Raw genomic sequence first — 13,708 nt, forward strand, 5'->3', positions numbered from 1 at the left:
TGCGAGCGGCAGCTGGCGTGTCGTGCGGGAATGTGACTGTGGGCTGCGTGGTGTCAGGGCGGGAAGGCAGAGGTGCGAAGGCGTGAGAAAAATGTTTACAGTGTGACGCTCTGCTCGGACACCTGCACTACACACATGATGCAAAACACACAAACACACACACTGATGAGCCGTGAGAAAAATATTTAAGCTAATGTGGGGCTCTAGCCAAAAACAATATTTATTAACAAGAATCCCTATTGAGGTTTTTCAGGGCCTTCAGGCATGGCCACTCCACTGTGATTGGTCACACGCCCAAAATGCTTCCTAACTATGAACCATATAAGGAAGTCCGCCCCTCTTGTGACATCACAAAGGAACGGTTTTACCACGCCTTTTGAAACTGAACGTTTTGAGCCGTTTTTAGTCCAGGTCTAAATCCATGGTGGTCTATATATGGACTACAACCCAACTCCAACCTGAACTTCCTTATTCCTAAACCTCGGAGGCACGGCAGGATTCCGAGCAGTGCGCCTCTTGAGGGCTGCGGGGTCTGCAACTGATCCCAGCAAATCCCGTGCAGCATCACCCAGATGTTTTCAGTTCAGGACCTGCTGACTACACGGAAGTCTGCCCCCCGAGGGGGCTGATTCCTCTGAGATCTGACGCCACACTGGGGGTCGGGATTTAACAAGCGCGGCGGCCGAGCGTCGAGAGGAGCTGCAGCTCAACATAAAACAGCGTGTCGCTAACAGGAGGGGATGAAGATGGAGGAAGGGGGGGAGGACATGGGCTACACCAGAGGGCCTTCATCGTCAATTAGGATGCTCATAAAAGCTCTCTGGTGTTTCCCGTCATCAGTGGGCCGCTGCAGCATCAGTGCGGTACTAGCCGGCAGCCACGCCCTGCCCGCCTCCGCCTTGCTGCGGAACATTCTATTGATCCATCCCGCCAGCGAGACAGGATGCATGTGGAGTATGAGCACCATACTGCGTACATGACTGTTTAAATAAAGTTCAATTCGACTCATACATGTTTACTGATAAAGTTACACTCAGAGGTATTTGGACGGTTTCTTTGGACGAATGTGAAAGAAAACAATAATCATAGGATTAAGGACTAGATCCTTGGTTCTCATTCAAGAGGCAGCCATTTTTTATGCAGAGTACCATTTGTCAGGGGCTCACAAGTGACATGTCATTGTAAATAAAGGTATCATTCAATATCAGTCTATGTGCCGGATAAAGCAGATTACCTCATTAGCAAGCTAGCTAGATGACTGAGATGCAGACAGCTGTAGGTATGTTTATCTAAAGTTGCTATGGCGATGCCACTAAAACTCACCATGCGGGACTATGACTGTTGAATGTGGGTTTTATTTAAACATATAGTACGTTATGACGAAAATGGCATGCAGAGGCCTGCTTTGCTCCGTACATCCAAAAGGTCGAGGTTGACTTTTTCTGTGACTAAAACCAAACCAAACCACAAAGGAGGAAACGTTCTTAGCTGGAGGGAACGAAGAGAACACACAGAGAAGGGGAAAAACGTCTTTTTTTATAGACGGGAAGATCTGACAAACTTCCAAGCGGCACATTTACCGGAACATGAAAGCGTCAAGAAACTAAAAAACACAGAATCAAAGAGTGTCGCAGCACCACATTAAACGTTGACCCTTCCATCCAGGAATCTTTTTTTTCTACTACTTTAACAACCCTGTTTATGTAACGAGGACAACACGGTGTCTTGTGATGTGCGTTACAGCAGGGGTCACACTTTTCCCATCTTTTCATTTGCTAGCTGTGTTTGAATGCGGGGTTCACATCACTACTATATAGCACCCATGCAGCAACTTCAGAAAATAAAGAAAAACATCTGGTTCAAACCAGCTCAAGACAACTTCCCTCCAGTACTAGCAAACCATGCCGCAACTTGAGAAAAACAAAGAAAAACACCTACGCTAGCTTCAGCTATGTTTGCTAGGTTAACTGTGAGCTCCCTATATCGCGACAGTACTAGCAACTATGCCACAACTTCAGAAAAATTAAAAAAAACATAATTTCAAACCTGATAACTGTGGGATCCCTGTCACTACAGTGCTAGCAACCATGCAGCAACTTGAGAAAAATAAAGAAAAACACCTAGGCTAGCTTCAGCTGTTTGCTAGGATAACTGTGAGCTCCCTATATCGCGACAGTACTAGCAACTATGCCACAACTTCAGAAAAATTAAAAAAAAACATCTTTTTCAAACCTGGTAACTGTGGGATCCCTGTCACTACAGTGCTAGCAACCATGCAGCAACTTGAGAAAAATAAAGAAAAACACCTAGGCTAGCTTCAGCTATGTTTGCTAGGATAACTGTGAGCTCCCTATATCGCGACAGTACTAGCAACTATGTCACAACTTAAGAAAAATAAAAAAAACATAATTTCAAACCTGGTAACTCTGGGATCCCTGTCACTACAATGCTAGCAACCATGCAGCAACTTGAGAAAAATGAAGAAAAACATCTTTAAGACTCATACAAAGATAAGTTCTGCTCTTTTAGTTAAACAAGAGTCTGGGTTAAACTCCACTATATGGTCAAGAAAATAAGGGATAATTATGTTCTGGGGGGGGGGGCACTACAACCGCTGAGCTATAGTCAAGCCATCACAATGAAAAGACACGTAAAGTAGACCCTCGTCTCCCCCTGGTTACCACCCCAGCCTAGGACGCCCCGCTCGGACTGACAACCCAGCCTCCACCATCGAGGGCCGGACAAAAGAGCAGCACTAGCCGGGGGGTGGGGGGCGTACAACATACAACATTCCAAAGCCGAGAAACAACACCGGTGAAGTTGGTTTACGTGCGGTTATCTCTCCGGGCGTGTGCTTCCAAGTAAACTGGACTTAATCCTCTTAGGAAATCACGCTCGGCGGCGGCGCGCCCCGGATTCCCACCTCCACAACACGGCGTTGACTTACGTGGTGCTCGGAGGAGTATGGAGGTATTCCAACAAGGCAGAAGGCAACTCCATTCATTGGGCGAAACAGACTGTTGGACCGCGGCCGCAAGGGGGTCCACTGGAGTGTCCAACGTGCCCGGGGTGGATAACAAAGCTCCGGCTGTAAACTTGCTCGACACTTATCCCGCTTCTTCCTTCTTCAGTGCCCACCACCACCACCACCGCCGCCGCCGCCACTTCCCCGGCTAGAATGCCCAATGTTCCGTGTTTATCTCAGGGAGCTCCCCCTCCATCGCGTCCTCCGCCCCCTCCGTCACTACTTCTTCTTGGTCTACTCCTTCCGCCAGACCGCATCGGTTGTTTGCCGAATCCGTCCGCCACACAAGGCGAAGCGGCGCCAATTAACCCGGAAATGCGCCGGAAGTAAGGAGAACCGCCCTTCAAAGTAAAGCATTTATGTATTTTCCCCAAAAAAGTTTTTATCCAAAAGTAACATCGACATCACTATTAGTATAATAAAATAGATAAATGCTAATAAAAAACAATAACACATAAGAATTAATTACCTATTGTGTATCTCAGTCAGTAAAGGCTTTGTTCTGAGAATAATTTTTTTTATAACAAAATTACCGACAATAAAATTATAACATTGTTTTCCACGCTAAGAAATATGAAAGCAAAGTGAGGCAAAGACTCAACATTATCCATTATTCATTAACTATGAACCCTCAAGGATGTGACCCCTGACCTAAACAGGAAGTGCACCCTCTCTACCTCTTCAATCAGACATAAAGGCCATTGTGGTGCGTAGTTCCCGCCCCTTCCAGACAGAATCCTTTGGAACTGAGTCCTTGTGGGGGGAAAAAGTGATGTTAAAAGTATTAAAAGTAGCCAGGGGAAGCTTACTCATCAGGGGAAGAGGAAGCCAAGCTACGCTACGCCGTCATCATCGTCATTATGAAACACGAATGAAAGTAAGCGCAAATTAGAAACCTTGAGAGAGCGGTGGAGTCGGGCCGTGTGGCCGCCATGGCGCTGTGAGAACCACTTCAAAAGCAGGCTTGAATGAAAGGGGGAAGACACGTCACGACTCTGAAAACGCTATGTCAATATGGCCGCCGTGCTTAAAACAACAATAATAAGACCGTAGGGGGCGCCATGCCTCAAACAGCAGGTAAATAAAGTATTCAGGTCAGGGGGTCACTGAAATGGGGGTCACTCGGTCTCAGGCCTGCATGCCCCCGCCCTCGTCATTTTAACGGGTAAATGACGCCGATGCAAGGCGACACATCCTGAGCGTCCTCCCCCTGCGGGGGGTGTCCCATTTCTGCCTTGAGACAACAAGGGGGAGGGGCCTCTCCGGACCGTTACGTAATCCCACTACGACAAGGAGCCTCGGCTGAGGCGTAAACAAGCATCAGCTGCTGACGGACAGCACACTACACCGCTCTGGTAGGACCCCCCCCATACCTTGGGAAGGGAGGGGGCCCCGAAATTCCATTCCATTCCATTCAAATTAATTGAACCCAATTACAGTTTTTGACACATTTCATGAAATGTCATGAATAAAATAAAATCAATAATCAAAAATAAAATCAAATGAAAATGAGAATTTAATTATGTTAAAATAACATTAAAATAAAAATATAATTAAATTCAATGAAAATAAAATTTAAATTAAATAAAACTTCAAAAATATAAATACAAATGAAAATTGAAAGAAACTAAATAAAAATGAAACTGCATAAAAACAAAAAATAATGGCATTAAATTAAAATGAAACTCAGATGAAATTAAATGAAAATAAAACTTAAATTAAATAAAACTTCAAAAATAAAAATACAAATGAAAATTGAATTAAACTAAATAAAAATGAAAGTCAAATGAAATTACATAAAATGAAAAATACAAAAGAATATTTTATGGACTTTAAAAATGAAAATGAAATGAAATGAAACTCGGATGAAATTAAATGTAAATTAAATAACAAAAATACAAATTAAATGAAAATAAAACTAATTAAATAAAACTATAAAAATACAAATGAATATTTCATGATTTTTTTTTATGAAATTAAATAAATAATGGCTTCAATGCAAGCTGGCTTGCACTTGCATTAACTGCAGGAAGTTAAGACAGTTCAGTGACTATGCTACACGAGTTGTACACAGACTACTCTAAAAGTATATAAAAGTTGCTGCTATGTGACATTGTGTCCCGTCAAACTGCAGACATCGAGAAGGAAAGGTGACCCCGACAAGTAGAGAAGAAGAAAAGACGAGGATGTGGAGTAGAAGTGACTCCTTGGGGGTATTCCAAGATTACAAAAAACGGGAACTGTTGCTATAAATACTTGGAAGTCCTTCTCTCTTCCTCTGGCCTTTCTTCAGAGAGAGAGACGGAAAATAAACTCATCGTTCCAGTCGGAACGCCGTGAGTTTCCTTCCCGCTGCGTGTCACCTGACAACGGCGCTCTACCTTTCACAGCTCCTACTTCCTGTCCGGGCTGAAAGTAGGGGAGGCGATGAACAATGAAAACAACATTAGTCTTTGAGTCACATTCAGGAAGCGGCGATGGAGGACAATATTTACTTCTCACATCCCTGCTGGTCAAGCGTGAGTCGGGAGCATCCCATAATAACTCCAATGGAATTGCTGGAAAGAATACGCAACGCACTCCATGGCTATTTTTGGACCTGGAGTATCTTGTTGGGCTTTTTTGGTGACGCATCCTGCCATTGTTGCAAAGTCACAAACTGTTTTTTTGTGTGTTGGTGAAGAGGGTGTGATGATAACCATAGAACCAGCCGTGAAACTGACAGTGGTGATGGGGTGTATATAAATAAACATGTCATCATTACGGCCAGTGTTTAACATTTAAATGTATGAAATCTGCCTAGCAACAAGGGGTGTTTGTGATACAAGTTAGCTAATACTTGGAGGTTCCGCTCTATTAGTACTCCAAAAATGTGGGAACTACTGACACAAGGATGTCTTACAAGCACACGCCTGCCTGCAAATACGTCCAAATGGAATAATCCCGTGTACTTGAGGGGATCGTATACTAATCCTGGGGCATTCCCTTGGCCTTAAAGGGCAGACACAAGTTTGTCTAGACATGGCCTTAAAGGCAGCTCCTTGTGTGCGGACGTCAGCAAGAAGCACGCCAGAGAGGAACGCCGAAATGGACAGATCCGTCAACAATGGACAAAGTCCCGGAAGAACTCTTTCCCTGCATTAATGTGTTCTGCTCATAAAAAACAAAACAAAAGAATCATCTATATTTAGGCTGAAGTCAGCAAAAAAAGTCCACCATCTGCTTATGTGCGGCTCAAACTAGATAATCCTCAATCAATTACTTGCAGTTACAAATATTCACCACAGGAGGGCGCAAAAGTTACTAAAGTAAGACAAGATTGGAAATAAGGATGCAACTGCAAGTAAGATCTTTATCATATGATGCAGATTAAATAATACATATAATTTAATGTTTGCTTTATTTCACTTAAAATTTTATTAAATTAAAATATTTCAAACCCACAGTAAATTACATTTATTTAATGTTGTAGTTAAGTAGTTTCATTGCAAACTAATATAGCTCTGTTGAGCTTTTAAGACAAATAGAATGTACAATGTGGGTTAATTGGACTATTTTTGGCATATTTTTTAAATTATTTTATTTTATTATTTATTTATTATTATTATTTATTTAATATTGTTATTTATTTATTATGATTTATTTTATTATTTATTATTTTCATTATTTTTTTATTTATTATTGTGCCCCGCCCCACTTTTACTCATGTTTTAACTGTGTATAAACAAATGAATGTTAATCTATTATTATTATTATTAGGCCTCACACACACACATTCATCATGTTCATTAAAAAAATAAAAAGTCCATGCTGACTACTACTGAGAGTAGTCTTCCCCGAGATAGAACGGGAGCTGTTTACTTCCTGGAGACGGGTGTCCTACTTTCTGTCCCGGGACAATCTGCCCATTGTGCGCCGGCAGGCATCCACCAATCGGCCTTTGCTTGCATATTAAGAACACGGACACTCTACACACGCACTTCACACGCAATGCACGCATCCCACGTTCAACGCAGCAAAGTGGACACCGCTAGTAGCTAAAATGAAGACTTAAGCCCCAACTCCAATGATAAGGATGAATAAATGGTTTTGGAGGGGGCGGGGGAGTAGGAGTAGGGTGACCCAAGACTTTTGTCCAATTAGTACAGTGAAGATGTTGACAACGTTGCTTCTTTCAGGCTCGGCTGCTCGCAACAAAGCAGGAAGACATTCCTAAGAGTCCAAAGATGTGAGGCTTGGAAGTTGTGGGGGGCCCTCGGAGGGGTGGGGGGGGGGGGGGGGGCTACCATGGTGTCCTGGGGTGGGTGGGGCGTCAGATTAGACCACCTGTTCCACCATGCGGCACTCACTCACACACACACACACACACATTCTTTTCATTTATCTTTACACACTTGTTGGCATTCCCATGTGGCTGAGCCGTGTGTAAGCCAATAGGAGCCTCTCGTGCACACTTTCACTTGTACGTGCACGACAACCGGCTCAGTCATGCACACACTGCAGTATAATGCAGAGTAGCCATTCAGGGGGTATAAATAAACACGTTACATCATCCTTATGGTGCCCTTTTAGGCCGCTCCTTTCATTGACCTGTCGGGATGAAAAAGTCCCCGCTTCCAAAATGTGTCCCTGGAAGCAAAAAGATTTCACCGAAAAAAGAGAAAATCTATCATGTCTTGCTTTTCAATGTGCAGGCTTCACTACGCATCTTAAAATACATCATCCACAAAGATGGAAGCTGTGAGTTTGATTGTTCTAAGCGGTCCGGAAAAGCAAATAGCTGACATAGCAATAATTAAATTTAATATTATGATTAATCTACAAAGACTGGTCACAACAAAAGGCTCCTCCGTTAAAGCAAAGAGAATCTCTCTCCTGATGGATGCGGTCAGCAGACTCTGCCAACAGAGAGCAGGCGGCCCCGCCCAGGTCGACCTTAATGACTATTGACCGAAAAGCGCTGATGACCCAAACGGAGCGTGACGTTCTGATCTTCCCTGGGGGGGGCAGGCGATGCCGGCTCCTTTTTATCCCGCTCTTTTCCAGCGTGGGGCCGATTGAATGTGAGGGACGACGCTGTCCACGGTTGGGACAGAAAGAGGTCCTGGCCCTAATTCCGTCAGCGCCCTGCTAGCTAGCTTAGCATAGACGCTACAGTCTCCTGAACATCAAATGACAGTCCATCACCATTCACTCCAAGACAACAGCAACTATTTCACCAAGATGACAACATGGTAACATGTTCCATGCTCAAAATCCACCTTTCTTAGGTGGATGTGATATTCTAAACTGCCGTACAAGCGTCTCATTTCTGAGGTCACCAAAAAAGCCAAACACGCCGCCATCTTTTGACGCTTGCAAGAATGAGGTCTTGTGTTGCATCATACGGCGATGGAGAGTCAAACTCCAAAGTTTGGAAGCATTCAACGCAAGTAGGAACTATTAGCTGGCTAATATGGCGCTAGCTGGACTTAGCGACACATGTAAACAAAACAAAGCAGGCGTAGGTTGTGCATGGTTACTGTTTACAGTGATGTCACTGCAGATGCACGCTGGCTGACACAAAGGGGGGGGGGGGCAAGGCGAGGGAAACACAAGGCGAAGATAAGGCTGGACGGCCTGGCTGCTAAACAACAATAATCCTCGGTCACATGACCCAACAGGAAGCGACATAATCATATTTGGACTTTACGTCATTATTTTCTCTAGTCCAATGACACGGAGCCTTGTCAGCAACTTACACACACACACACACACACACACACACACTATGTGTTTATGTGTTTCCTGTGTGTTATTGTGTAAGATAGACACATTTAAATAAAGTTATGAACGCAAACTCCCCCGTGTGTATACACATAGTCCTTATGTACATTCAAAGCTACATTTATCTGCTAGCATAAAGTCAATCCATCCATCAATGACGAGAGTTTTTGTACACGCATGGCCACAACATTAGGTACACCCAAGACAAAGATTCCGCCTTCAGAAGGACAAGAATGCTCACTTTGGATTGAAAGTTTTTCATTTAACAATATTATTCTCATAGATGCGGTTTGCAGTGGCATAGATCCTTTCCTAAACAGGAGTGCTGCTCTGTTGGAAAGCACAAAGATCCTTTATAAAACACGAGTGCGTCTCAAAGATCCTCTATGTATAACAGTGTTGTTTTTAAGTACCGACTATAAAAACATTAGTCAAAGATCCTCTTAATGAGAGGAGCACTCTGCTGTTTTTAAAGACTGACAGCAAAAAACACAGTCAAAGATCCTCTATATAACAAGAGTGCTACTCCGTTTTGCAGTACCAACAACTATAGTCAAAGATCCTGTAAATGACAGGAGAGTTATGCCGTATTTAAGCACCAACTGCAAAAAAGCTAGCCAAAGATCCTCTATATGACGGGAGCGCCTTGTTGGAATTATTAACGTGTACTTGGAAATATTCGTAGTAACACAATTGTTGACGTGTACATTTATGTACATGTACAGGTCTGCAAGACATGTACTGCATACTGTACAATAGTATACTATGATACTTGTAGAACATGTACTGCATACTATACGATAGTATACTATGATACATGTACATGTAAAACATGTACTGCATACTATACAATAGTATACTATGATACATGTACATGGAATACATGTACTGCATACTATACAATAGTAGTATACTATGATACATGCATACTATACAATAGTACACTATGATACATGTACATATAAGACATGTACTGCAAACTATCCAACAGTATACTATGATACACGTACATATAAGACATGTAGTGTATAGTATACAATAGTATACAGTGATACACGTACATATAAGACATGTACGTAGTGTATAGTATACAATAGTAAACAGTGATACAGGTACATATAAGACATGTACTGCATAGTATACAATAGTATACAGTGAGACACGTACATATAAGACATGTACTGCATACTATCCAACAGTATCCTATGATACACATACATATAAGACATGTAGTGTATAGTATACAATAGTATACTGTGATACATGTACATATAAGACATGTACTGCACACTGTACAATAGTACACTATGATACATGTAAGACATGTAGTGTATAGTATACAACAGTATACTGTGATACACATACAGTAAGTACATGCTGTAGTGTCTGGCTGGCAGCACTGATGACATCACCTCTCCTCAGGGTGGGGATGTTAGCTGTGGTCACCTGAGCAAGTCGGGCGGGTGGGCACCACATGTATTATTCACCTAAATGAAGGCTTGTGCTGTGGCGTCACCCTCCTCATTCGCTCTCGGAGGGATGGAGGGATGGCGGGATGACGGCGGGTGGGTGAGGTAATCAAGATGCAAGATGCTCGGAGACGGAAGTGGGACGAGGGGGAAAGGGCGGCAGGGAGTGGTGGGGTGGGGTGGACGCTAGTGGTCCGGCATCCTGCCTGAAGCCACCTACAGGTACCGGATGCTGAGGCGAGGATAACAAGGATGCTGTCAGGTGAGCACACCTTCCCAGCGGTCCCCTGTTGCTATGAAGTGAAGCGTGTTGCCCCCCAATGATGAGGCCATGAGGGGACGAGGGAGTGTCACCCCTCCCGGGGATGCTCTACACCTAAAGAGCCCTTGACACGGAGCCCACCCGCCTCCAGGGATGATCATCCTTCCTCCCGGCGCATCCTTACCTGCTCCATGCTTTCAGCGAGCCTCCTCCCTCCTCCTGCTCCCGGTCATGGCTGACTCGTCCACTCCTGGGGGGCTTGCGGCGCTCCAGTATTCCCAACAGCGGCAACGTGATCCGGCTTCCCTTCACAGAGGCGAGGCAGCAGCCTGGCAGCACACGGCCTCTGCCGTGCGACCCTGCACAGGCATGACGGCGCCCCTCCTTGGAGCTTCTCACCTCCTCACACAGCACCTCCTCTTGGTCTGCCCTGCTCCTCCAAAAAGGGCGTGGAGGATGAAGGAGGGGGTCCCTCGCCTATCTCCTTGATAACGGATGCAAAATAGACTCCCGCTCTCCGTCCTCAAGCTCTGACTGTGTAAGCTGGCCCCTCCCCTTCCACCCCCCCCCACTTCCCTCCTCTCTTTCCATCACCCCTCCCCCCTCCCTCCCGCTGCAGAGGGCCGCACTGAGCCAGTCAGAGGCGAGCAGCAAAAAGGGTGGCTTCAATGTGATTGGCTGCCTCTTACAAGAGGAGGGGTGGGGGCATGTTACTCCTTGCCCCCCCCTTAAAAGCCCCCCGGCCAGCTGTCCGGCTCATGCTTCCCTAAAAACCTCTGTTGCCATTGGCGACAGCAACCACAGCTCACCAGGCACAACGCCATTGGCTGGCGGGTTAAACAACCCCACCCCTTATTATTTATGGGTGGGGGCGGGGGGCATGTTGGGACATGTAGTCTTCTTTTGTGCACAGAGGAACAATCCTGGAGGCCCGGGCATTCTTAGGCAGCCGGAGGGAAAAGCACATCCTCTCTCGCTTCCAGCGCACAACAACAGGAAGACCACAACCAGGAAGACTGACGTGGACCCCCCCCCCAAACTTTTCCCGTTTCACTCTTCACTACCACACCCCTGACTGGTGCCCCGCCCACGGATGACACTCCTCCTAAAACGCCCCCATTGGCATTCCACAGGAGTTTACAGGTGCAGTACGCATCCAAGGCCTAGTCAAAGATCCTCTATTCGAGAGGAGCGCTCTGCTGATCCTCCATGAAATTAAGAATGAGCTGCAGCTTTTGGAAATCTACTGCAAAAACCAAAGATCCTCTATAGGACAGGACTGCTCTGCTGTTCGTAGGAATCTACTGCAAAAAGAATAGTCCAAGATCCTCCATCCTCCACAGCCTCTGCTCTGCTTTGTTAGTCAAAGATCATCTATGTAACCAAAAACACGAGTGAAAGATTTTCTTCATAAAAAAGTGCTTTGCTGTTTTTAAGAATCTATGACAAAACGCCAGTCAAAGATTCTCTATATGACAGGAGTTCCCTGCTTTTTTTAAGTACCAACTACAAAAACTCTAGTCAAAGATCCTCTATGTTACAGGAAAGCCCTGCTGTTTCTAAAAATATATTCCACACACTAGTCAAAGATCCTATAAATGACAGGAGTGCTGTGCTGTTTTTCTTGCAACACCCCGTTATAGAGTATACGATAATAAAAAACATCATCCTAATGTTATGAAACGGCGACTTCAATTGATATTTCTACACACAAAATGTATACTATTTATTAATTGCAGAAATATAAGGATATCTACAGATATGTCATGTTTTTAATTAAATTATGAATTAAAATGAGTATAACGAATTAAAAAAGATACATAATATTGTACATTGATCCAAATTATGCATTTTAATTAAATTATACCTCCAGTATTTGGGATATTTTAGTGTTTTCTAACATACTAATCAATGCCCGAGTATCAACAAGTCTATACATACACTGTGAGTAACACGTTGGCACACAACTCCCTGCTGCTACTACTATTAGTAGTCCTACTACTACTACTACTACTACTACTCGGTCACTCACTCAACTGCAGGCAAACGACGCCCTCTGCTGGTTCAAAGGGAACATGACAACAATATGGTCTCCATCGGTGGGCAGATCGATCTAAATATGATGGATACCTGTGGATAACACATGGACACAAGCGTGATCGTTTCGATATGTTTCAATTATATATATTTGTTTTTTGTGTTGTTACATATTTTATATATTTTTATATGATTTACGAGTTGCTGGACACAGGATTGCTTACAGTGAAAGTATTTATTCAACACGTAGAAATAACCGTATTACAATAGGACACTATTCAAACACTTGGTGGTAAAACTGAAAGATGGTGTTTATATTCTAGCAAAAAATAAACGTATTTTTGTACTGACGTGGAAGCTGATTGGACGAAAAAAAAAACATGAGTGTGAAATCTTTGAAAGGGTTACTGAATGGAGAGCATGTGGATGGAATGAACAGGACGATGAGCTTCTTCTGCATGACATGAAGAGTCCATTATGGTCCAGCCACTGGCTCTCCTCCCTGAAAACAGATGATGCTGTGCTCACATTTCACGCTTCACTTCACTGGTACGTCGCTATTGAACGTGTCAAATATAAATGCATTCATTATTCGTTTATAAAACACATTATTAGCTTTAAAAAAAACTAAACTCTCATATTTACCGGATGCAATTAAACGCCTCCTCGCTCAGTCTCCATGATGGAGGGAGCAGGGATGCTCGCCTCCCTCCTCCTCCTCCTCTTCTTCTTCTTCCTCATCCACTCTGCCGCCATCATCACAGCATGTAGATGATGTAAGAGAGGAAGACCAAGGCCATAATGGCGAAGAACATCAACACCATAATGTCCACCATGATGACAGTGATGGCAGAAGAGTAAAAATCGAGTTCAAGGGGAAGACTCGTGGCAAAGCGGGCGGAGCCGGTGGAAAAAGATCGGCTACAATCGGATGAGTTCGGAAATGGGCGCCGTATAGCTGTGAAGAAAGCCCTGTTCTTTACAGGAAGGAGATTCCGAGTGTGTTCGGCGGCGGAATAAGCTAGTTTGTGACAACATTTTTTAAACCTAATAATATTAGTCAACCTTTTAAATTTATGTTACGTTATTTTAGGTTAGGTAACCAGTGTTTTCAGTGTTGCAACGGTTTAAAGTGTGAGGCAAGACGCC

The 13,708-nt window shown here is 44.0% G+C and overlaps 1 protein-coding gene across 2 annotated transcripts in view; it reads right to left on the bottom strand.

Moving 5' to 3' along the window:
- arhgap23a (Rho GTPase activating protein 23a) overlaps positions 1 to 11,054 on the bottom strand; it is a 45,011-nt gene extending 33,957 nt beyond the window's left edge. Inside the window, exon 1 of one of the 2 annotated variants that reach the window (XM_058048809.2) lies at positions 10,707 to 11,054. In XM_058048809.2, coding sequence (XP_057904792.2) covers positions 10,707 to 10,715 — 9 coding nt within the window. In that variant the 5' untranslated portion in view covers positions 10,716 to 11,054. Of the gene's footprint in view, positions 1 to 2,947; positions 3,297 to 10,706 lie in introns of those variants that run through there. The other variant, XM_058048806.2, reaches the window with a different exon arrangement.
- Between the last annotated feature and the right edge of the window lie 2,654 nt (positions 11,055 to 13,708).

Source organism: Doryrhamphus excisus, linkage group LG16, assembly GCF_037039965.1.
Source record: "Doryrhamphus excisus strain RoL-2023G ecotype Guam linkage group LG16, RoL_Dexc_Guam_v1.1, whole genome shotgun sequence".
Taxonomy (NCBI): domain Eukaryota; kingdom Metazoa; phylum Chordata; class Actinopteri; order Syngnathiformes; family Syngnathidae; genus Doryrhamphus; species Doryrhamphus excisus.